Below are 26359 nucleotides of genomic sequence, written 5' to 3'. Positions count from 1 at the left end.
TTCAAAATCATGGAGACTTTTCTGGCCCCAATAGCCTTCTCTAACCTTGACTGGTCCTGCAGTTAACACCCTCTCCCCACTATGAAAACCTGCCCAAACTTCCTGTGCCTCTTTCCAGAATACTCTGTTTTAAGTTTCTTATAATTTTGCTATACTTAAACTGTTTGCAGTGAAATTTTCCAAGCCAGGTGTTTGCCTAAGACTGATTTTTGTGTGTGTGTATATTTCAGCTATAATGGTTCAGCAATTTTCAAGAACCAGGCTAGGGAAAAACAAGTTGTTTGCCCAAGTTAAAAAAATTCTTACAGGTATTTAGTTCAGGCACCTCTCTGGGATAATGTAGTCAAATTTGGCCAATTTATAAGCCTCTGAAAAATCTCAGTGCACACATGCTCAGTACTGAGCCTGTTCCTTCCCCTCACAACTCGTACACACTGTTAGAGTTTGGCCGCTAAATTCACTGAAGATTCTATTTATATTGAACGTGTTCCATCTCCATGCAACTCTTACATGCTGACTGGACATGCTCTAACCTATGGCTGTAGAGGCTGTGCAGGACTTCTGCTGCAATCGATCCTCCTGACAGCAAGGGCTACTGGGTCAGGGGCACACAAAGGTTCTTCAGGACATGTGACAAAATCTGAAACTGAGGCCCCCAGTCCTTCCAAAAACATCACCACTCAGGGGAGGTTAATGGAGAGACTAGAAAGCGAGCCTGCACTGTGCTCATCCCACAGCAGCAGCTCTTGTCCTGCGTTTGGCCCAGCAGACCCTCCATTTTGACAGAGGGGCCACCAGGCCAAATTCCAGTTAGTGGTGTTGCAACCCTCGTTGTTGTAGTGCCATGCATGTTTGGCCTGGTGGCCCCTCTGTCACAATGGAGGGGCCTCTGGGTGCAAATTTCAGTAAGGGGTCCTGCGTAATGCTAGGCAAATCAAGTAAACCAAAATTTTCATGGAGGTCACTGAGTTCTTCATTTTCAGGGTGCCCAACTTGAGACGCTGGGGGGTTTGATTCGCAGAAGTGCTGAGCACTCAACTGCAACAGAGGTTAGTGGGAGCTGTGCACTGAACATATAAAGTGTTATAAAATGTAAGTACTCTGAATAATTGGGCCCTAAGCATCTGAAGTTAAGCACCCAAAATTAGATGACACTTCTGAAAATGTTGGTCTGAGTTTCTCTGCATTAGTTCCCCATGTCTAAAATAAGGACAATAATATCACCTTACCTCAGACAGGGTTTGAAGATAAATTCATTAATGTTTGTAAAGAATTAAATCCTGAAATGAAAACACCATAGAAAAGTCCCTAGACAAGAATAATTCTGTGTTCAGGATGTAGGCTTTGCATGGTGTGTAGTAAATAATGTGTGTGTGTGTGCGGGGGGAAGGACACACTGAATGGTGAGGACAAAAATAAATATTGAATGGCTACTTTTTCAGTGAGTACAATCCATATAATTAATGGCTGCATTATATGCATATGCAGACTCATTTTGGTATTTCCTAATTTGTATGTGGATGACTTTGCAACCTTAACGTTCTTTTAATGTACTTTTCTTGGACGCAGTATATATTGTAGAATCAGATTACCTGAAAAAGACTTTCCACATATTGGATTTTAAATAATTATAATTTAGTATTTGTAAATACAACCATAAGTCTGTCCAGTGGATGAGCCTATTGTGGATGAATAGCATACAGAAACCATAAGTTGAACTTTCTGTAGCAGTATTCTACTAATAAATTAAAGTATTCTTGTATGGTCCCCTCTATTTACTTCACAATATAGTATAATTAAAGCAGTAATTCCTACTGATGTTGATTGCAAAACAGAGCCATCTTGTAGCATTGATCTTTAAACAGAATTCCCTATTGAAGCTAACTAACAATTCTGCTTGAAAAGTCAGTGACATTACTAGGCCCATAAATGATTAATGTGTGTGTGTTAATAGCGGGATGTACAGCAGTAATTGCACTGAAGGTAACATAAGCTGTGTTTTTCAGGTACTCATACATTTCTGAAACTTTCAGTTTGCAGGCTGAAATTGTCAAGGCTTTTTTCTGCTCAAGGTTTGTTTGTTTGTTTGGTAGTTTGAGTAAAAATTGTTCAGCCACCAGTGTTTAGGAGGAGAGTGAGGAAAAGTTATACTTCCTCCTTTAAATAGGCTCCCCAAAATCACAAGGAAGTTGCAAAAAATGTTGACCAGTTTTTGAAATAAATATTTGGATTAGAAATATCAGATAGCAGATATTGAGGTGTCAGAAGAAGAGATGGTAGAGCAAACTGATAATTTAAAAAACATAAAATCCATAACAGTGGTTTACATCTAAGAGTTCTGAAGGAGCTTAAGTATGAAATGGCTAATCTGCCTACACAACTATGCAATCTCTCATTTAAAAACATCCACTGTTCTTTTTCAAGTAGTGTCCCTGTAGTTGCTCCACTTCAGGTGTGCATGTTCCCTTTGCCTTTGGTCAGAGATTTTTAGTAGCAGTGCATGTGCATGTTCGGCATCCTCTTCATGTCCGATGTCAAAACACTATAGGGCTGTGCATGTTAAATACCCATAGTTCCTTTTCAACTGCCTTCGTCCAGCGAAGAATTTAGTGTGTGGCTGTTTTTCTTTTTAGCATTAAAATATACTATATAGTGTTATTCTTTAGTTAGTTTATAGGATACTTAGCAGTTTATAGTTGTTGGAATTGTTGTTCCCATTTTTTTTTCTTCCTAAAAAATAAAAAAAAATATTTTTTCCCCTATTCAGGGGTCAGCTTTTTTTTCTTGTGTCTCGGATGCCGGGTTCCCTGGGTTTTAAAATGTGCCTCTCCTGCCGAGTCAGGCATTGCTTGGGAAACTTGCATATCCCCTACAAGTGGAAGATTTACACTTCTCTTAAGGGAAGATCCCATAAAACCAGGAAAATTAAGTACAGGCTATTAAGACCGGCCTCAGACCCTGTCATAAACAGATAGCTAAGGGTTAATGTTCTTTTACCTGTAAAGGGGTAACACCAGTAACCTGAAACACCTGACCAGAGGACCAATCAGGAAACAAGACTTTTTCAAATCTGGGTGGAGGGAAGTTTTGGGTGTGAGTTCTTTGTTCTTTGTCTTGTATCTGTGCCCTCTCGGCTCTGAGAGTAATTTTTCCATCTCCTGGCTTTCTAATCTTCTGTTTCCAAGTTGTAAGTACAAAAATAGTAAGACAATAGGTTTATATAGTTTTCTTTTGTATTTACATGTGTGTAGTTGCTGGAGTATATTCTTTTTGGATAAGGCTGTTTATTCATTTTTCTTTTAAGCAATTGACCCTGTATATTTTCACCGTTATACAGAGACTATTTTTAATGTCTTTTTCTTTCTTTTTTTATATAAAGCTTTCTTTTTAAGACCTGTTGGAGTTTTTCTTTAGTGGGGACTCCAGGGAATTGAATCTGCAGCTCACCAGGGAATTGGTGGGAGGAGACGTCAGGGGGAAAATCTCTTTATGTTAGATTTACTAAGCCTGACTTTGCATACCCTCTGGGTAAGGGGGAAGAGAGATTAGCTCTCTCGGTACTTGTGTTTCCAGGACTGGAAGCAGGGAATCTCCTAGGGTCGTCCAGGGAGGGGAGCCTGGGAGGAAGTAACCAGGAAACAAGGGGAGGGGGTTATTTCCCTTTGTTGTGAGACTCAAGGAGTCTGAGTCTGGGGGACCCCCAGTGAAGGTTTTGGGGAGACCACAGTGAGCTAGGCACTGTATAATTCCTGGCTGGTGGCAGCTTTACCAGGTCCAAGCTGGTAACTAAGCTTGGAGGTTTTCATGCTAACACCCATATTTTGGACGCTAAGGTCCAGATCTGGGAAAAAATGTTATGACATGGTGTGCAGCATTGTGGGATAGATAGAATCCAGAAGCCAGTAGGAATATTATATTTTTCTTTTCTCTGCTAGGGGCTTTTAAGCAGAGAGCGTTTGGTTTTAAAAGGAACCAGAGAGAAATTCTTTTTTTTCTGTTCTCTCCTGGCAGTAGCTTGCATATTAAGCAAGGAACCATTAAGGAACTATTAAGAGTCTTTTGTTACTGTACAGGAATCTTCCAGTTCTGTTAGCGCCCTGTCTACTTTAAGATCATGGTCACTGAGAGCTCCCACGTGAAGGCAGCATTGAGACCCTGGTCTTTGAAACTCTCTGTGAGTGAGGTTACCTATAACCGCTCCATCAGTTCTGAACTTTCCACTCAAAGACTAAGGAAGGAGATAAGAGGAGCAGGACTAAGAGTTCCTCCTCAAAGAAGATCCAGTCCCTGGAGACTTCAGTCTCTAAAAGGAGTGCTTTTGATGCTCTGACTACTTCAGGTACAGTAAAGCAGTCTAAGTTTTTCTCTCAGTTCTATATCTTGGCAGTAAAAGAGTGGTACCAAAGGTGACTACTACTATCATCAGAGCCCACGATAGCAAGAAAAACAGCCTCTTCGGACTCTGTGGTGACATCAGTATTTTCATCGGTGCTTCAGACAGTAACAGGGAAAATAGGAAAACGGTTTTATTTTATGTAATGGCCTATCCACTTTTGCAAAATGGACAGCATTAAATTAGGCTTGAATAGAGACTGGGAGTGGATGGGTCATTACACAAAGTAAAACTATTTCTCCATGTTTATTCTTTCCCCCCTACCACTGTTCCTCACAACTTCTTGTCAACTGCTGCAAATGGACCATTTTGATTACCACTAAAAAAAGTTTTTTTCTCTCCTGCTGATAATAGCTCACCTTAACTGATCACTCTCATTAGAGTATGTATGGTAACACCCATTGTTTCATGTTCTGTGTATATATATATATCTTCCTACTGTGTTTTCCACTGCATGCATCCGATGAAGTGGGCTGTAGTCCACGAAAGCTTATGCGCAAATAAATTTGTTAGTCTCTAAGGTGCCACAAGTACTCCTGTTCTTTTTGCAGATACAGACTAACATGGCTGCTACTCTGAAACCTTAGTTTTACACTGTACCATTGGGCATGACTGCTTGATTAAGCTCAGCCACCCTTCCTTGCCTCCCAATGCCTGGCTATTCAGCTCAGATTCCATGCCCCTCCTTTATCCTTTTTGTAGACTCAGAAGGCAGTGGAATGATGGCCAAGTGGGCTGGGTTTGCTGGAGGTTTTTCTAGATGATTGTCAGGGACTCCTTGGCACACTCAACCAATCATAGCCTCTCTGTGTGTTGGGCTGCACCTTCTCTGGCTCAAAGAATATTTTGACTGGGCAGGAAGGAGCAGCCTCCTTCTTCCATCTTTAGTCTCTCCTGGGGAAGGAGCCAAAGGACAATTCAAGTTCTTCTAATATCGCAGGGTTTTCCCTCTGACCCCACCCATGCACTGTAGGCAGGGCTCAGGGTGAGCCATCATCCTTTTCTATTGAATGTTCTATTGTATGTTATTGCTGAATGTATGTTGTTGTTATCCTGACCAACTATTGCCTTTTCTTTTCTGTGTTTGCCAAGGCAGTTTGGGTTTCTACATGATCTAGTATGTTATGTTGCTCCTTTGGGAGTGGATGTTGTCTTGTTGGGAGTAAATTTCTTTGCCTGCTTCCATAAAGATGGTAGATATGAAGGAAAATGTGTCTTCCAGAATTATGGAATTCACTGTATCTGGAACAGAGAGACTTTCCAGGAGATACTGCCTAGAGTCTCTTTCAGTGGCTTTCACCCTTTCTGTGGGGGCAGGGTTGGTACATTCTGCAAATCCAAGCATTAGTGGGCTGGGTTGTATCTTTGGCTGGATAACCAATTTTGACATCTTAGGAAGAACAAGGAGCGACAGCCACCCTTTGCTTCAAAGACTGTATTTTAAGTATTTTTGAGGATTCTCATGCTCAGGATTGACTGCTTAATTTATAAGCAATGCATTCACACTTTGTAAGGTTTCCGCCTGCTTCTCAAATAATACAATATAATATCACACACTTTCTTTCCATCAGATACACAAGCGTAGCAACTTGTAATACTGTGAACTATTCTGTGTGTGCCTGATGTGTTCTAGTGTATAACTTACACAGAGTGTCAAGTATCAGAGGGGTAGCTGTGTTAGTCTGGATCTGTAAAGTGGGTCTGAAGAAGTGGGTATTTACCCACGAAAGCTTATTCTGCAATACGTCTGTTAGTCTATAAGGTGCCACAGGACTCTTTGTTGCAACTTACACAGAGTATACTGCAAACTCTTCTTTTACAACATCTTACAGATTCAAAATAAAAATATAGTGCCAGATCCTCAGCTGGTATTAATCAGCTTACCTCCAGTGAAGCTGATAGAGCTACACTGAATAATAGTGAACATTTTGTGGCATATATATGCAATCTAACTTTCAACTGGTTTGCCTCAACCTGTAAATTTCACCTTACAAAAAGGTTTACTGTTGGCGATAAAATAAATGTATAGCACTTCTACGTTGGTGATAGATAAGAGAATATAATCATACAAAAAGTGTAAGTCAATATAGATATACTGGGTCATTGTGACAATGAACATAGAGTAATTACACAACAAATAATATAAGTTAGATGCACTTGTGCAGTATATGTTGCTAAAGAAAGTGTAGAAAAAATGTGATCACCTAATTATAGACTGAACTGTAATGCATAAGTACAAGGAGGAGAGGAGAGGTTGTATGTACAATAATAAGTTCATAATTTATACATAGTTAATATATAGAGTATATGTATCGAGAGGATCAATGATATATAGAAGTTAAATTTTAGTATAAAAATAATTTCTGGAAAAACAAGAGAGGTAGTGTCATGAGAAACTATCTAGGAGCATACTTTCCTTGATGACTTTTCAGCATTTATTTGAAACATATTGCCTGTGATTGATTTTAGAAAGAGTCAATGTACTGACTTTTGGTTCTTTACAAAATGTATTTTAATTGATAGAACTTTAATCAGCATGCTAACAGAATGATTTGGAACGAGTAAGCAAAGAAACATTTTCCCAGCTGCTGTCTACTAAATATGTCAGTAAGGAATTCTGCCTATGGTGTCATTATCCCTAAAAAAGGAAATTATGAAATTTTGTCGGAATTTAAAAACCAGTATTTCTGGATATTAATACTCCAGGGTAAATACAGCGACCAGGAGAACATAAGTGCACTGGAGTACATTAAGTCCATGGGGGAATGCCCCAGAGACTTTAGAATTTTCTTGTATGCCGTGCAACATTTATGTTCTATTCTACATGACAGTTTGTTTTGCAGATGTTGCTGTACATTCTTAAATCTTGTTTCTATTTCTGGCACTGCTTTTAAGTCTGACCCAAGTTTTTTCTTGAGGCCATCCTAAAAATAGAACTGGCTACACATATTACTGTGAAATACACCAGAGGCATTCACAGTCACGCTGCATGACAGCTGCCTTAGCCATGCTTTTTAATTCATGATTTGGAAAATTGAAGAATTTAGTTTTACAGCAAGATTTCCTACCTACTTAAAACATTATCATATATGGATATTGTAACCCTCTTATTGAAGAGCAGTCGTAATAAAAGCGCAAAAGGGACAAGTTCATAAAACAGGTTAAAGGACGTAATTAATGCCTTTCAAGGAGGGGGGAGGGATAGCTCAGTGGTTTGAGCATTGGCCTGCTAAACCCAGGGTTGTGAGTTCAATCCTTGAGGGGGCAATTTGGGGATTGGTCCTGCTTTGAGCAGGGGGTTGGACTAGACTACATGATCTCCTGAGGTCCCTTCCAACCCTAATAATCTATGATTCTATGGTCTGTGTCTTAAAATTTTTAGGATAGGTTTATTTATTAAAACAGTTTTACATTTGTGGTTATATTTTTAAAAGCAAATACTTTTCCAGCAATTATAAATAAAAATCTCTTGGTAGTTCAGTTTTTCTCATTTTCTGCATGAGCCCTCTCTTCTTGAACTATGTGTTATAATTAAGCTTTTTTTAAATTTCCCCAAGTCTCCCTCAGAAAGTTTCACACTATTAAGAACATAAGATCAGTCAGGCTGGATCAGACCAAAGGTCCACCTAGCCCAGTATCCTATCTTCCAACAGTGGCCAATGCCAAGTGCTTCAGAGGTAATCATCAAGTGATCCATCCTGTCACCCATTCTCAGCTTCTGGCAAACAAAGGCTAGAGATGCCATTCCTGCCCATCCTGGCTAATAGCCATTGATGCACCTATCCTCTGTGAATTTATCTAGTTCTCTTTTGAACACTGTTATAGTCTTGGCCTTCACAACATCCTCCTGCAAAGAGTTCCTCAGGTTGACAGTGAGTTGTGTGAAGAAATACTTCCTTTTGTTTGTTTTAAACCTGCTGCCTATTAATTTCACTTGGTGAACCCTCGTTCTTGTGTTATGAGAAGGTGTAAATAACACTTCCTTATTTGTTTACTCAGCACCAGTCATGATTTTATAGACCTCTATCATATCCCCCCTTAGTCGTCTCTTTTCCAAGCTGAAATGTCCCAGTCTTTTTAATCTGCCCTCATATGGAAGCCGTTCTATACCCCTAATCATTTTTGTTGCCCTTTCCTCTACCTTTTCCAATTCCAGTGTATCTTTTTTGAGATGGGGTGACCACATCTGCACTCAGTTTTCAAGATGTGGGCGTACCATGGATTTATCGAGAGGCAATATGATATTTTCTGTCTTCTTTCCTATCCCTTTCTTAATGATTCCCAACATTCTGTTATTCTCTGTGGGGAATTTATTTTTCAGAATTCCACTGTGTGTATGTGTTATGTATGCAATGCAGATTGAATTTGAAGAAAATATTTTTCCAGCATAGATATGTTTGTATGGTGACACCAGATGGAATAAACAATGTTATCATTTATGTGTCCATAAATAACCTGTTGTTTAAAAGCACTTACTTGAATTGTCTGTTCCCTTTGGTTGTTAATACAAATGTGTATATTGTTTTAAACAATTTGTGCTTAGGGCCCAATATTGTTCCCATTGAAATCAGTGCCGGGAATCTGGTCGCCTTCCGTGGAAGCAGGATCGAGCCTTTAGTGGTTTTCCTGGATGGCAGGTCAAGATATCCAGCTTAAATGTTGAAGTTTTTTATTCTGCACTGAGAATCTTATTTGAACAACATGCAGTAGTTTTGTATGCTGCCTTGTAGTGTACCCTCCTCACCCAAATACGTGAAACAGATGCTTTTCATACAAGAAATGTGATTAACTTTTAAAGTTGAATTAAAATGCTTTTAAAATGAATAGGTTCAAAACGCTGTCTTTAGGGCAAGAGATGATTAGCAGAATATCTAGGTAAGCTGAAATGATAAGTAATTTGTATCTATTTTTAATTTGTTGCATTTATTTAGATTAATAAAACATATATATGCTCATCTTGTGCTCTGGGTGTGCATATAGAATTTATTTTTCATAACAATATCAAAATGACTGGATCATCCCCCCAGCCAGTAAATACACATAAAGTATAATAAATAAAAAATGAAAGCCAGACATTAGAAAATCACTTTATGTATTACTTATCTTTCAAGATCGGATTTCTTTGTTTGTTCTGCAAGGCTTGGGTACATCACTAGCATCTGAAGTTGTCTAAGGAATATCCTTCTGAAGCTTTAGGCCAGAGATCGGCAAACTTTGGCATGTGGCCCATCAGGGAAATCCACTGAGCCTTTGTGGGTTCAGCTGATCGCAGCTCCCACTGGCTGTGGTTCGCCGTCCCAGGCCAATGGTGGCGGTGGGAAGTGGCACGGGCCGATGGATGTGCTGGCCTCTGCTTCCCACTGCCCCCATTGGCCTGGAATGGCGAACTGTGACTAGTGGGAGGTGCAATTGACTGAACCTGTGGCCGCTGCAGGTAAACAAACCGTCCCAGCCTGCCAGTGGATTTCCCTGAAGGGCTGCGTGCCAAATGTTGCTGATCCCTGCTTTAGGTCCTGATTCTGCAAAGACTTTCACACAGCAATTATCTCAGAGGACAGCAGATAGCTCTGTTCTGTGGCTCCTACTGGGCTTGCATAGAAAAAAAAGTGGTCCTACGTATTAGTTCCTGTTTCTTACTGACTGTTTAGGGCAGTGACGAAGCTCCTCCACTCATGTCTGTTTCTGGCAAGTCTTTCAGTGGTTCCCCAGCTGTGCCCCAGACTTTTCAGCTCAGCTTCACCATGTTGTTTTTGGGCAGCCTCATTTTTGCTTGCCTTCAGGTGTCCATCTTACTGCTATTCTTGTGATGGAATCAGTTTCCATCTGCAAAACATGGCCAATCCATCTCCAGCGCCTCCTGGTAATGATAGTGCTCATATCTTCTTGGTAGCACTGTGTGAATAAGTCTTGGTTTGAGATTGTTCTGGGCCAAAAGATGGGGAGGATTTTTCTGAGGCAGATTGTGTGGAATGAAGATAGTGTGAAGATAGCCTGATATCTTTTTAAGTCAAGGGAGATGTGGTAACCCTTAGATTTTTCGAGACTGCTTACTGTTTCACATCCTGGTTTTTCAGAGTGTTTGATTCCTTGTTGTTTCTGAGGGCCCACTCTGAATTCATGGTTCAGCTTAACCATCTGGCTCAGACCACACCCTTCCTTAAAAACTCTGCAATCTACAAGAATCGTCTGCCTCCATGGATGGAGACAGTGGAACCTGTGGGAAAAAAGTTATGCCAGTTGGATATGTGACAGTCTTTTTACATTTTGGGAGCTTGTATAAGGACAACATGAAGTCTTCGATGTGTTCAGTGTCAGACTCCCAAGTGCTAAAGGCCCTGGGAGGAATCCTTGCTTCACTGAAGTCAATGGCTGAATTCTCATTAACTTCAGTGGTGCTAGGATTTCACCCACTGCCTTGGAAGGTCCTCTCTGATTAGAAGGAAAAGGTGAAAGAACTTTGTTCATCCCTGCCTTATTTCTGTGTTCCTTTATTGCCTTTTCTAAACACTCTCACAGTCTGCCGCAGTGGCAAGTCACAGAGGAAACATGTGCTGTACCTAATGGCTAATTATTTTGTATGACTCAGTGTCAGTAGCTTTCCCAACACTTAGGATCCTAGAGGAGTTCTTCAGTGGCATGTGGGAGATAAAGAATAGGCTAACTTTTGTATTGCTTTTGCCTTGGAAGCTAATTTGGGAGTATGCTGAGGTGAGAATTGGATGTGCTGTGGAAGGCACAAAATCTTATGTGACAGTTTCTGTCTACAAGAGAGATTGACTGGTATAGTCGGTGGTGGTATAACCATTCATAGAAACCATTTGCTTTTGAACGTATTTTTGTTTTTTGTTTTTAATTTTATCAAATGTTTTGGGCATTTTTTTTGTTTGTAAATCCATTACTATCTCTAGTAATGTACTGTAAGCAGATTTGACTGTTTGATAAAAGGCTGCTCCAAAACATATAGGAAGAATGAAAATAAGACACAGAAGAATCTTGTTAATTTTTATTTATGATTGGGAAATCTATTCTGAATTGCCAAATTTTGCATATCAGAGAGTAAGCAGAAACACAAGTCAAAACCTATGTCAACTGTATTGATTTATGCTTTGAGCAGTATACTGGAATGTAAATTAACAGGATAAGTAGTATTTTTCTGGTATACTTCCATTCCTGACTACAGCAACTCTAATGTAGAGCCAGTGGATGTACTTTGAGTCTGTTAACTGTCAATGTGTCTTTGAAGACTGCATATTATAGAAGACTGAAGTACTAAGATTTGACTTAGAATTTTTAACTCTGCATAGCCGCTTATCTGTATTATAGTAGATTAAAATGTGTAGAAGAATTTGATTTAAAAAAAACGTAGCAAATTAGACCTTATTTGTCACTACAACTTAAGCTACTTGATCTGGTGCAAACATTTATTAAATATCATTTTGTATGAAAGCAATGAAATATAGGCTAGATAAGTCCTGTTTCTCTAATAACAGTAATAATTTATTGTTCATGTTACAGTAGTCAAGACTGGGGCCACATTGTGCAAGGTACTGAACCAAACTCATAATAAGAGACAGTCCCTTCCCTGAAGAGTTTAAAAGCTGATTTGAGACAAACTGTGGCATGAATTTAACAAACGAATGGAGTGAGGCAGTGAGAATGAGAGTATGTAGGGTAGATATGTGGTTATAGAGACTATGTGCACAATTAGTTGCTTTTGAGTTATTCAACTTTGGATTTATTTATGTATGTATTCAATTTTAAAGTCTAAATAAACAAGGAGTACGATGTCAGTAATCCGTACTGGTCATCAACCTCATTTAATAATATTTGTTTAAAGCTGCATAATTTAGACTAGAGTTAATTTATATTTTTTTTTCTTACAGTGTCAGACAATTTGGCCCAGTCTGTAGTCCAACATCTAAGATGGATAATGCAAAAAGATCTTTTGGGGCAAGATGTTTTTCTTATAGGGCCCCCTGGACCCCTTCGACGCTCTATTGCCATGCAGTACCTGGTACATTTTAAAACTTTGTTTATATTAATGAGGAATTGAAGTAGTTAAGATTATGTAGTTGTTGTGTGTCTGTGTGTGGGTGTGCACATGCATGTGTGTGTGTGTGTATGTGTATGCTATTACTTGTTGAATTGTAAGAGGTAATATTAGAAAAGCTTATATGACATGTTACTTAGTTGCCAACGAACTTAATTCCATGCACATGCTTTTCAAAGGTTGATTTTTATTTTACAATGAATAAAAAGTACAAACATTTAAGTGAATATGTTTTTTGCTTAATCAATTAAATGTTACTAAAAAAAACCAGTGGAAAAAGTGTTACCATATGTGATCACAAATGGAAAAATAGTCTATTCTTTGTATTTCATACCTTTCAGAATTAAGATCTCTGCATACTGTATTAAAATCATAGAATATCAGGGTTGGACAGTGAGCCACACTGCTTCCTCCATGGAAAAACTGAGGGAAGGGGTTGAGGGAAGGAATACTCTGAGGTTTCCCTTGCAGATTTTCCTCATAGTGTTTAGATAGAGGTGTGCATTTGTTTTTATCCCCCTGTCCCCCGGGGGGAAAGAAGGAAGTGTGGCACCCACCCACTGGACCTAAAAGATCTGCTGGAGGTCTTGTGACTGCACCATGTGTGAGGTATCCTTCCCACCCCACTATGAACCATGAGTGTGTGGCTTCACCCATTAACTCTGAAATCTACCACAATGTGCCTTTTTATGCTTCCTCATGTTGTATAAAGAAAGCCCACTTGCATTTTCCTTGCCCTATATTTTTTGTTTGTTTGTTTTTTTTACATTAGAAATGCAAATTGCATCTGTCCTGGGAAATCGTATGGATCATGAGACAACTGGCATCATTGTAACTTACTAGATGTTAGGGAAATGAAAAGTAATTAAATGACAGTTATACATAAGAATGACCATACATTGTCAAACCAAAGGTCCATCTAGCTCAGTATCCCGTCTTCCGACTGGATATGATTGTGTAAAAATATTTTATGTTTGTGTGATGGGTTGCCCCCCCTCGAGATGCCACCTGATGTGCTGAGATACCACTGAACTTGCACACCAGTGCACCCTTTTTACCTGACTTACTGAGCCAGGCTATTAAGCCTCCTCCAGCACATACACAGGCAGGGCCACACCCAACTGCAGAACGACACAGACACTGAGATGAGGTCTGAGGACCCAGCTTAAAGGACTTGCCCCAGCACTCAGGTATCCACCTCCCTTGACGTGCAGACCCAAAGGTATATTATGAAATCCGTCTCCTCCCTCAATGTGGAGGAAGGTATGTACAGCCTATTCCCCCTTCCCCACCCCCCCCAGTTATGAATTTCACAGACTGGGTTATATTATAAACAAGAAATATGTTTATTAACTATAAAAGGCAGATTTTAAGTGGTTAAAGGGGTAGCAAACAAAACAAAGCAGATTACTAAGCAAATAAATCAAAACACGCAAACTAAGCTTGTTTCACTAAAGAAATTGGTTACAAATTGTAATTTCTCACCCTAGATATTGTTACAGGTAGATTACGGAAAGTCTTGAAAGGCAGCTGCACTGGCCTGCAGCTTGAGACTTCAGGTATTTCCACTCATAGACTGGACACCCTCCCAGCCTGGGTTCAACCCTTCTCCCCTCAGTTCCGGTCTTCCGTCTAGGTGTTGTTCAGTATTTCTTTGGGTGGGGAGGCAGAGGAGAACTACGATGATATCATTCCCCTGCCTTATATAGCTCTTGAGTATGTCAGAAACCCTTTGTCTCCCAGTGGAAGAACACTGGCATTCCCAGGGGTGGGTCCAGTACCAGGTGACTCAGACCCATGTCTCTGCAGGGTTGTAGCAGCCATTACTCGTAGGCTGTCTGCAGTGTCCACGGGAAGACTAAGCTCTTTCACAGCCCATTGTCATTGCTAATGGGCCATTAACCCTGTTTGGCTTTTCCATTGTTGTACCTGAAGGACTAGTTGGGGGTGACACCTAAAGTAACACATTTAAAATACAGATACATAGCCAATAATTCTAACTTCAGATACAGAAGTGTAACAGGCATACAAATTGAATAATCACATTCAGTAAATCATAACCTTTCCAATGACATCTTACACTAGCCATCTTGCAAAAAAGTATATCTTAGTTATGTCATATTCATATCATAAGCATATTTTCATAAAGAATATGGAGTGAAACATCACAGCTTGGTTTGCTTACAAATGTTCAAATGAACTGTTTGGGAAGAAAGTTCTGGTAAAGATGCAACACACTTTCAGCCAAGAACTGAGAGCATTCTTGGTGTGTATCTCTGAGTCCCTACTGAGGCCTACAGAAGAACAGGAGACCTGACCCGCCAGGCTTGACATTCGTGCTATTTCTGAGGTTAAAAAAAACCAAGTAGGATACAAACATAAGGGGGGACATTCAGACCTATTTCATAAAGCAGCAAAATGGCACAAACCCATTTTTTTCCTCTTATGGAGAAATTTCCAGTTTTAAAACTTTAGTTACTAATCTAAATAATAAATACATAGTACCCAGGAGCCCAATCATGGGTTCGGACCCCATTGTGCTAGGTGCTGTATAAACACAGAACAAAAAAGCAGTTCTTGCTCCAAAAAGCTTACAAAAAATAACAGCACGATTCAATAGGGGAAAAACGTAGTTCTTCAACATACTCACAAGGATGTTTAAACTCAGTGGTTATTTTTCTGAGTAATAATATTAACATCACTGAACAGCGGCAGTGGGAACTTATGTGACTCCTATTGAACTTAATAGGAAACTTGTGAATTTTTGCTTATGTGACTCATTGTTTTTCAGTGGCCACTACTAGAAAGTCATCTTGGAGATAAAGCATTTTACAGGGCTCAGCTGTTCAGGTTAGAGAATTTATAGCTGGTTATTATGATTTTTAGAACACCTTTGGGGAGTATAAAAATTTATTGAGCAAAAATTCAAACTATTATTTGTGAGGAAGAAACACTCTGTAAACATGTTAAATCTAAGAGATATTAAATTTTTGTTCAGAGTTACTTTAAATGACTGTGCTGCAGCCTAGCGCTCTGTAATAATTTCTCACAACTGCCCACAGGAGCTGACCAAACGAGAGGTTGAGTATATTGCACTATCAAGGGATACCACAGAAACGGATCTGAAACAGCGCAGAGAGATCCGAGCTGGGACTGCTTTTTATATTGATCAGGCAAGTTGCTATCACATCCCAAATTTCTTACTGTTTACAGCTATTCCAAAGGAAATTGCAGTCTGAAAATTCAAAAAGAAATACATTTGAAGTTGTAAATTGGGATTCTAGAAATACTGATTTAAGATGCTTTTTTCTATAGACAGAAAGGCTTATGTTGTCCACTTGATTTTGGTGCTTTTGAAAATGCTTCAGCACTGAAGCCTTGTCTACATTACTGCAGTAAGTTGACCCAAGTTATACTACTCCAGTTAAGTGAATAATATAACTGAAGTTGATGTAGCTTAGGTCGGCTTACAGCGGTGTCTACACTGTGCTGTGTCGATGGGAGATACTCTCCCGCCAACTTACCTTACTCTTCTCAGAGAGATGGAGTACCGGAGTCGAACGGCGAGCGCTTTGTGATTGATTTAGGAGATCTTCTCTAGCTGCACACCGCTGCATTGATTGCAGCAGTGCCGATCTACCGATAAGTGTAGACATGGCTTGAGACCCTAAATTAGCAAAGTACTTAAGCACTGAAGTTAGTGACACTGTTAATATACTTAAAAGTTACACACATACTTAAGTACCATGTTTCAGCCCTTAAAGAGAAATGAGATGAACTTATTGGTACATGGATACATGAATTTTAAATAGAACTGTGTTCATTAGGAGCATGAATTTCGATACTGATGTTCTACCTACAATAATAAAGCTTTTGTAACCTAAACTTTAATTGGTGTTCAGTAAACTTATGTGCCATGTTACTGTGTATAAAACCATAATGTGTTACTGTGTATAAAACCATAACTAGTGACCTTTTAGTAATGAAAGTATTATACTCCTCACACAGGTGCATTAAATCTTAATTTATACTTATAAAGTGCTTTTGAGTTTCTCAGATGTAACTTGCGATATAAATGCAAAACATTCTAGAACCCAGACACTAGTTTTCCGTAGTTTGTGTGTTCCACAAAGTATGAATTGTTTCGAAATAGAGGAGGCTTTATGTAGGCTGTCTTGAAATATACCCCAAAAGGAAAATATAAAATAATGTATACAATAGACTTTGGATGTGAATTACTTCCATTGGCACAGCTGAATCAGAGTTGAGCTGCATCCCTGAGGGTAAGATTATAGTAGACTCTATCGGCAATACCAGGAGGAATGATCTGGAGTGTTGATGAGAAGCACAGTCAGGAAAGTGACAAATACTTCCCTCATGGATTGTATTTTCTAAATGGGCAACCAACCTAATTCTCAATTACTGAGGGACAATCTCCGCTCATTGATATATTTCGCTTTCCACAATCAAATCTCTATACAACTTTTCATGAGTAAGGTACCCGAGTATTCTGATTCTAATATCTAAACTGTATTGTTAAATCTATTCACTTAAATTTGGGTTATTGCTGATTATGTATTCTATGTATATATGACTTTAAAAACTAACTTTATATTTGTAGATAACATTGGTCTACAATTTTTGAGAAGTCGTCTGCTTCAGAGATAAAATGTGATATTTATGATGTATTTTGATGTGCTGAATTCAAATATGACAATTAAAACAACTGATTGGCTACTGTTTCTAAGATATTTAAGTTTTTACATTTTATGTCTATGTATATTGTGTAGATAGTAGAGTTTTAATCATAAATTGTAAACCTAGGTCTTTTCATGTGTTTATGGTTGCTTTACATGATAATATTTCACCTGTCCTGTTTATGTAACACTTTAAAAATCAGCAAAAGGGTTATATAACTAAAATTTATTATGAAACAAAAGGCAAAAAACTATTATGTACATAGTTTAGTCCTATTCAGTGCCTACTCGGCACTTCTTGGTTTGTCTCTTGTATTCATTAAATGGAGCATCTCTTGTCACTGTCCAGCAATAGTCTGCAAGCATTGATGGGCTCCATTTGCCCTGATAGCCTGCCAGAAGATTCCACTGCTGTAGTCTGGAGCCCAACAGCTCTGCCTTACTCTTGGGTAGTTCCAAATCCCTGACAAGGTCATTCAGTTCACCTTGTGTTATGAGGTGTGGTTCAGAGGAGGAGGATGGGAGAAAATGTGGGTCCTATGACACTGATGGTTCAGGACCAGAAGTTTCATCCTCTTCCTCTTCCTCGTCTGACTCAAGTGAGAATGATTCTGGTGCATCAGGAACCGGCAGTCCTTCTCCGTGGGGTACTGGGCGTATAGCTGATGGAATGTTTGGATAATGCACAGTCCACTTTTTCTTCTTTGACACACCTTTCCCAACTGGAGGCACCATGCAGAAGTAACAATTGCTGGTATGATCTGTTGGCTCTCTCCAAATCATTGGCACTGCAAAAGGCATAGATTTCCTTTTCCTGTTCAACCACTGGCGAAGATTTGTTGCACAAGTGTTGCAGCATATGTGTGGGGCCCACCTCTTGTCCTGATCTCCAATTTGGCAGCCAAAATAAAGATGATAGGCTTTCTTAACCATAGTGGTTATACTGCGCTTTTGTGATACAAAAGTCACTTCACCACAAACATAGCAGAAGTTATCTGCACTGTTCACACAAGTACGAGGCATCTCTGCTCACTTTGGCTAAACAGAAATGTGTCCCTTTGCAAAATCAAACACTGACAAAGAAGAGAGCACGACACTGTATGATTTCTAGAGCTGATATAGGGCAATTTGTTCAGCAGAGTGATTCATGTAAGCTTCGTTATGATTGCATCATCCATGACTTCTAGGAATAACATGATGCAATTCATATCATGTATGACACAATACCAGCTTCAGATTGCATCCTTCATTGTTTTGCCTAAAAAGCAAGTACTGTCCAAACCCAGTCATAGATTTATTCATAGATCCAGTCAAAGATGTATTTTAGTCATTTCTGGTTTAAATTGAGATCCCTTCCCTTTATAACTCACTTATCCTCCGCCATTCCCAAGTCAAGGGTCGTATATACTGACCCAATAGCATATCTTGAAAACTAGAGCCAATCAACAATTTTAAGCATCATTTTCGTTCTCAGTGACCCAGAATTAGTAAAGTTGGACTACATTTATTTCAGAAGCATTTTGGCTGTAGAGCAGTGTAATCTAAGTACAGACCTCTTTTCTCAACCTATGTATTATATAATTATTTTAACATTAGGTTTAACAAAATTTTTAATTCTATTCTATTTAAGGTCTTGTCTTTACTAAAAAGTTAGGTCGAAGGAGGGTGCCTTAAGTCGACCTGTTAGTGTATGTATCTACACTACCAGGTCCTTTATGCTGACCTAAATTGCCTCTAATGTCGACTTCTGTAATCCACCTCTGTGAGAGGCGTAGCACTTAATTCGATTTTCATGGGTCGACTGCGAGGTAGTGGAGATGCAGCGTTGTGTAATTTGACTTAATGGGCCTCCAGATGGTGACCCACAGTGCTCATCTGTGACCGGTCTGGAGAGCATTCTCAACTCTTCTGCACTGCAAACAGGTACACAGGAAAGAGCCCTGTCCCTGCTAAGGCCCCAGGAATTTTTGATTTCCCATTTCCTGTTTGATCAGCATTGGGATTATGCTAGCTTGAGCACAGCTGATCATGGAGACTACATGCCCCAAATATGCTCCAGCCTGGTCTGCACAGGAAGTAGTGGATCTCATCACTGTGTGGGGAGAAGAGTCTGTGCAGGCAGAACTCCGATTCAGCAGAAAAGACGCTGACATCTATGCAATGATTGCTCATGGAATGGGGGAGAAGGGCTACATGAGGGACATACAGCAGTGCTGTGTGAAAATAAAAGAACTTTGCCAAGCATACCAGGAGGCAATGGAGATGAACAGTTTTTCTGGTGCTGAATCCCACACATGCCGGTTCTACAACGAGCTGCATGTGATTCTCAAGGGTGACCCTACCAGCAGCCCCACAAGCAACATGGACACCTCCCAGGTGTGTGAGTCTAGGGACAACAAGGAGAACGATATGGTGTATGAGGAAGAGGAGGAGGAGGAGAATGGGAGACAGATGAGTGGTGGATCCATTTTCCCTGAGAGCCAGGAAATATTTTTAACCCTGGAGCTCTGTGGGTTGCAGGACATCACGGTAGCCAACCATGATGCTGGGGAAGGCACCTCTGGTAAGTATACAGTTACAAAGTTCAGTTAAACTTTAGTGGGCACACGCATTCAGTGGTATGGTAGGTTCACTGTGAAGAAAAAAGGAGGTGCTGTGGCTCTCTGCTTACAAGAGGCTGCTCCAGCTACACAGAGGGTGGCCCTGGGAAAAGACCATTTATGTGAACTGGAATAGCCTGGGAACCCTCCATGGATATCTCTATGAAGCATTCATGGAGGTACTCTGCAATCCTTTGCAGAAGCTTTCTGGGCAGGGCAGTCTTGTTTCTTCCACCATGGTAGGACACTTTTCCACTCAACTCCTGAATTAATTCTGCTGGCATCACCGTGGTACACAGCATAGCAGCATAAGGACCGGGTCTGTATCCAGATGCTTGCAGCATCTCCTTCCTTTCTGCCTCTGTTACCATCAGGAGACTGATATCACATAGGGTTGCCTAGGGGAAATGGGGGAAGTTCTCAGTAAAAGTGCTCTTAGAAGAAAAAAAAAAGGCATGTAAAACACTTTCCCCCGCCCCCTTCCCACCCATTCCAGATCGCTAATGTGTCTTTACTGTGCTCGGCATGGATCAGCAGGTAGTTTAAAGTGGCTGACAGGGGACTGGAGCCTGACATGGGAGATTCCGCAATTTGGGAGTGAAAACGTTCCCGCTCCCCACCCCATTAGTAAACAGCTTCCCTTGGTGCTGTGGGGAAAGGCCACTGTTCGTCTAGCTACCTCTGCTCCTGAGATAGCCTGCCATAAACTTCCTGAAAAGTGTGGTCGCACATGACCCAGGGGGGCCTACTCATCATGACTGGAGCAGCAAAATGGCATAATGAATGGTTGCGGATTCTGATTGTTATGGCTTGCACCTAGTATAATCATTTTTTATTTTTTTTTAAAGAAAACAGCCTTGCTATGGAAATATTTTATTCATGTCCAGTAGCTCTGTCAGGGTTCCGTCCCCTTTCTGAACTCTGGGGTACAGATGTGGGGCCCCGCATGAAAGACCCTCTAAGCTTATTTTTACCAGCTTAGGTTAAAACTTTCCCAAGGCACAAGTCCTACCTTGTTCTTGAACAGAATGCTGCCACCACCAAGTGATTTAGACAAAGAATTGGGCAAAGGACCACTTGGAGTCCTATTCCCCCAAGCCCTGCACCCCCTTTCCTGGGGAAGGCTTGAGAATAATATCCTCACCAGTTGGTACAGGTGAACACAGACCCAAACCCTTGGTTCTTAAGAACAGTGAAAAATCATTCGGGTTCTTAAAAGAAGCATTTTAATTAAAGAAAAGGTAAAAGAATCACCTCTGTAAACTCAGGATGGTAAGTACTTCACAGAATAACAGAAGATTCAAAACCATAGAGGATTTCCCCTCTAGGCAAAACTTTAAAGTTACAAAAAGAGGGATAAAACTTCTCTCTTAGTGCAGGGAAAATTCACAAGCTAAAAAAAAAGATAATCTAATGCATTTGTAAAAGCAGCAAAGAGTCCTGTGGCACCTTATAGACTAACAGACGTTTTGGAGCATGAGCTTTCGTGGGTGAATACCCACTTCGTCAGATGCATGACCTAATGCGTTTCTTTGCTATTACTTACCATTTAGGCAATACTAGATGCTTAGTCCAGATATGCTTAAGGAGATGCATTTTTCCTGCCCTAGTTCCTTACTGACTCAAAGAGAACAAAAACAAAGACACAAACAAAAACCTTCCCCCACAGATTTGAAGGTATCTTCTCCCCTTATTGGTCCTTTTGGTCAGGTGCCAACCAGGTTATCTGAGCTTCTTAACCCTCTACAGGTAAAAGAGGAATTAACCCTTTACAGGATAAAGAGGGATTTTATGCTACCCTTAGCTGTATGTTTATGACAGGCTCCTTTATTTTTTCCTATGACTGACAGCTGGAAATGTGTCCTTTGGCACGTCATCAATACCTGAAGGCAGACTTTCACTGATTAGAAGGAGGTGAAAGAGAAAGCGGGAGGACATGTTCACTGAGATAATGAATGCCTCCAGGACAGCTGAGACAGAGCTGAGAACGTGGAGGATTTTGCTGTCTGAGAAGTTAGACATGGACATGGAGAGCAGGAAAACTTCCAGTGAGCAAGAGTGTGTGGCGCGGGATGAGATGCTTCGGATTATGAGAGGCCATGTTGAGGCATCTGGTTAAACTGCAGGAACAGTAGCAGGAGAGTACAGTCACTTTGTAGACCCTGGTGGACAGCCAGCCAGCATCGTCTGGCACAGAATCACCCTCCCCCAAGGGTTCCCTGAGGCGTGGGCAAAAAGTCCATTATCCCTTTCAGTTAACTCAGGTGGAGGGTACAAGGAACAGAAAGTGCCCTTTCACAGACTTTGATGGTCTGGAATGTGGTATTACGTTATACAGCTGAAAATGTTTCTCCCGTTTCAACTTTACAACCCCTTTTCCCCAAGGTTACCTTTATTTTCTGTTCCCCCTTTTTAGTTATGTTTGTTAAATAAAGTAAATGGATTTGAGAAATAAATGTTCTTTATTGGGTAAAAGCGTGGGCTTGGGTGGGGGTTTGGCTTTACAGGGACAGTGCTACAAGGCAGATGAAGGTTTGGGAAAGCACAGTGCAGACAAGCAGCTCACATTACTGTGACTCATTACTGAAACAGCTTTTCATAGCCTCGCGGATACACAGCACCCCTTGCTTTGCTCTGCTTACTGCCTTGGTATCTGGCTGCTGAAAAAGGCTATAATCTGTCTCAACTGCCCATCACTGCAGAAAATTCCCCCTCCCCTTTTTTTTCACCGATATTATGGAGCACACAGCAAGCAGCTATAACCATGGGGATGTTCTCTTCACTAAGGTCCAACCTTATTAGTAGACTTTTCCAGCACCCTTTCAAATGACCAAAGGCACATTCAACCACTATTCTGCACTTGCTGAGCCTATAGTTGAACTGTTCCTTGCTGCTGTCCAGACGGTCAGTGTATGGCTTCATGAGCCATGAGAGCACAGGGTAGGCTGGGTCCCCCAGGATAACTATAGGCATCTCAATGTTGTCGATGTTCATTTTGTGGTCCGGAAAGAAAGTCCCGGATTGCAGCTTTTTTAACAGACCCGAGTTCCTAAAAATGCACGTGTCATGAACCGTTCCGACCCATCCTATGTTGATGTCAGTGAAACGCACCCTGTGATCCATCAGAGCTTGCACCACCATTGAAAAGTATCCATTTCAGTTTATGTACTCTTTGGTGAGGTGGTCTGGTGCTAAGATGGGGATATGTGTGCCATCTGTTGCCCCACCGCAATTAGGAAACCCCATTGCAGCAAAACCATCCACTATGTCCTGCAGATTTTCCGGACTCATTACCCTTCATAGCAGAAGTCGATTAATTGCCCTGCACACTTGGAGCACAGCAGCTCCCACGGTTGATTTACTCACTCCAAATTGGTTCCCCATTGACCAGTAACTATCTGGCATTGCAAGCTTCCAAATAGCGATCACCACTCACCTCTCACTGTCAGAGCAGCTCTCATTTTTGTGTTGCTGAACTGCAGGGCAGGGGAAAGCTCTGCACAAAATTCCTGGAAGGTGACCTTCTGCATTCAAAAGTTCTGCAGCTACTGCACGTCATCCAATACCTGCAAAACAATGCAGTCTCACCAGTCAGTGCATGTTTCACGGTATCAGAGATGGCATTCAACAGAGTGCAGCTGCCAGCAACAACTATGAATTGTTCTTTTCAGTGGCTTGCAGGACATTGCTGTGTTCTGTGCGGCAGACTCTACTTTGGGTCTGGAAATACTGCAGGAGAAGGTGTGAGGTTTTTGAGATGCTTACAGCAAGAGTGCACTGAGCAGGCTCCATGCTTCTGGGGTTGTTGCGTACACGTGATGGTTTTAAGGTGTGAAAATCACTGGCTTGTTTGCCGTTGAGCACAGTGCATCATGAGATGCCGACGCAATGTTCCCATTCTCCCTTGCGACAATGTTTTGGTCCCATGAGACATTGCATAAACTTCCCAAAACACACTGCGGCAAGTTGCACTTCGGGATAGGTACCCATGATGCACTGCTAGTGAGGACACACTCCATTGAGGCAGTGTGTATGTCCACAACATGCTCAATCAACTTACTTAATTTGGAGGCTCAAGGTCGAATTAGATAAAGTCAACTTAATTTTGTAGTGTAGACAAGCCCAAAGTTCTTGTATTGGAGAGCCTACTGCTTCTGAACCCCTGGAAAATGGAGAGCAGCTTTAAATTCTGAACGTCAGGGAAGCCTGTAGCCTGAGTTCTGCTGGTGGAATAAAGCCCTGTGTATTTCTCAGCTGCTGAAGATAAGTGAGGCTCTGTGTAGCACAGCTCATGCCATAATGGCGTCACTGAACGCTGACATTTTTCAACATTTAGTACTACAATCTTATATTGTAACTAAATACTATACTGTAACTAACGCTAGCTTGCTGTTACCAGAAATTATTTTAAAATAGTGAATCCAGATTAGGCTCCATGATCACTGAACTGCAAAAGTTTGCTGAACTTCTGTCTGTAAACTGTTAAGATAATGTTCTTATTTCTAGCTCTAAGTTTAGTATATATATATATAGAGAGAGAGAGAATAAATACTGTAAACTGACATCTTAGTTGTTTCAGAAGCATACATATTTGAATGTAGTTTTTTTACATGGAGTATCTGAGTATGAAGTTATAATCTTAAATGTGATTTTTTTAAATATAAGTTTGAGAGATCTTAATGGATCAGAAATAGTAAACTTAACCGCATATTTTTATTATGAAACAATGAGTTGAATATTTTTGAAAATTATGGTATCTATGGGTGCATTTGGGAATGGATATTTTTGATGGGTGAAAAAGTATTTACTTTTGGACAGGTAAATTACTTCAAAAGCTGCGAAAAGTAAACTACGGTGAAATAATGGAAAACCTCAAATCATACGTTATACTTAGTTTCTGTGTTAAATTGTGTAAAATAAAAACATTATAATGGGTTAATGACCACTTACTTGGCTTCTGTCAGGTAATGAGAGTCAAGTATTGTTTTCTTGTCTTTGCCCATGTCCATTAATTTCTCTATTCAGTCATTAAATGACTGTTACAAGCCTCCAGAAGTGCCATTATTGCTGTTATGAAGACAATTATATAATCTCTTGACCGTCTGTAATTTATTACATGTGTTAATTATGTTGCATGTGAAGTAATTAGTCTGAATTTTTTTGTATTACTTAAACATTCAAATGACCTCTTTTTCATATTTGGTTGTTTTTATGGTTAGAGGAGCTGGTCTCCAGATAATTTTTGTACTGCTTAAACTATATCTGTTTAGAACCTGTCAGGACATATTGCCTTCTTGGTGCCCACTTTTGGTTAGCGGTGGCCTTGCAGCATCCTGGCTCAGTTTTTCCCTTCCAGGGGCTCCTTTCCCAAACTCCACACACAGGAGTACCATCCAGCACCATCCCTCCTTGGAGGTCTGTTTGATTAATAAAACTGTTCAAAATAAAGTTCTCAAATCTGTTCATTTACCCTGTTACTAGGTCATGCTCAGGCCTTTTTTGCCTATATTCTCACCTGTCAATAGTTCAAGTTCAAGTTTTTTCTGATGGAGCCTACTTGCCCCCAGCAGTCTTTGTACTCCCATCTGATCTCCCTTAGCATCCCCCCCTTTCTGGAACTTTCTGCTGCTCTTTATGGGTTTGGGAATCAGCTGATCCCTGCTCAGGTATGTCTCCTTAGTACTAAGGTTGCTAGCTGCAGGCCTTTAGCACTTACAAAAACAATATAGTTAAATCAATGCAACATCTTAAGCCATGTCTACACTACCATGGTAAGTTGACCTAAGCTACATACCTTAGGTTGAGTTACCACAGGGTCTACAGGAGTTGACAGGATAAACTCTCCCATTGACTTACCTTACTCTTCTCATTGGTGGTAGAGTACTGGAGTCGACTGGAGAGCGATCTGTTGTCGATTTGACAGATCTTCACTAGACCTGCTAAACTGACTACTGGTGGATCGATCTCAGAGCGTCGATCCCGGCTGTAGTGTAGACCTGTCCTAAGTGTGGATGCAGTTAAACTGGTATGAAGTTGCTTATACAAGTATAGATTATTTTTGTAAATTTATAGGATTTAGGTCTAATTTTTTTGTGTGTGTTTGCACTGTTCCTATTCTTATTTGTCTTTTTACACGTCACATAGCAAAGAGCAATATATACATCCACTTAAATTTGCATCCAATGCAAATCATTAACAGTGACCGCATGTGCTTTTGTATCAATTATTGCATCCCAAAGAAACTATACGGAAAGAGTGTTGAAGTCTCATTCACCTCAGTTGAAGCTATGAGTGTCATTCCTTTTGCAAATGAGAAACTAGGGGCCCCAGAAATAAAAGGACTTCACTGTTTTTTAAAAATTTGCTATTTACATTTTGTCCACAGAGCAGTTAATTGTGTATATTGTTGTCCATTTTGTGTGTGCAAATAAACAACCATAAAGTCTGGTACATGTGCAAAATATGGGAGCACAGTATTTTTAATACATGAGTTTTGTATCCCTAGGGTGCATCTTTATGAAACACCTGAATCATAAGCTGAAAAATAAAATATTTGCAGTGTTCTGATTGCCTAGGCAGCGGAACGATTTTCTACCATAGGTTGCAAGGTTTATTGTAA

At 40.3% G+C, this 26359-nt stretch overlaps 2 protein-coding genes across 8 annotated transcripts in view; both read left to right on the top strand.

The window, feature by feature from the left end:
* The window catches only part of VWA8 (von Willebrand factor A domain containing 8), a 274959-nt gene that overhangs the window by 20888 nt on the left and 227712 nt on the right, over positions 1-26359 (top strand). For 5 of the 7 annotated variants that reach the window (XM_050946839.1, XM_050946858.1, XM_050946824.1 and 2 more), the window contains 2 exons: positions 12277-12407; positions 15506-15616. The exons of 1 other annotated variant lie outside the window; for it this stretch is intronic. In XM_050946839.1, the coding sequence (XP_050802796.1) occupies positions 12277-12407; positions 15506-15616 (242 nt within the window). Of the gene's footprint in view, positions 1-983; positions 1093-12276; positions 12408-15505; positions 15617-26359 lie in introns of all 7 variants that reach the window. One more of the 7 variants, XM_050946832.1, reaches the window with a different exon arrangement.
* LOC127050158 (uncharacterized) lies at positions 17544-22147 on the top strand. Its single transcript, XM_050951748.1, has 2 exons — positions 17544-19703; positions 21591-22147. Exons 1-2 carry the CDS (start codon positions 19169-19171, stop codon positions 21656-21658), a joined length of 603 nt encoding a protein of 200 aa, XP_050807705.1. The 5' UTR covers positions 17544-19168; the 3' UTR covers positions 21659-22147.

This window comes from Gopherus flavomarginatus, chromosome 1 (assembly GCF_025201925.1).
Source record: "Gopherus flavomarginatus isolate rGopFla2 chromosome 1, rGopFla2.mat.asm, whole genome shotgun sequence".
In the NCBI taxonomy this organism is placed as follows: domain Eukaryota; kingdom Metazoa; phylum Chordata; order Testudines; family Testudinidae; genus Gopherus; species Gopherus flavomarginatus.
The sequence above is the reverse complement of the archived record's forward strand: the minus strand, read 5'-3'. Positions and strand labels throughout refer to the sequence as shown.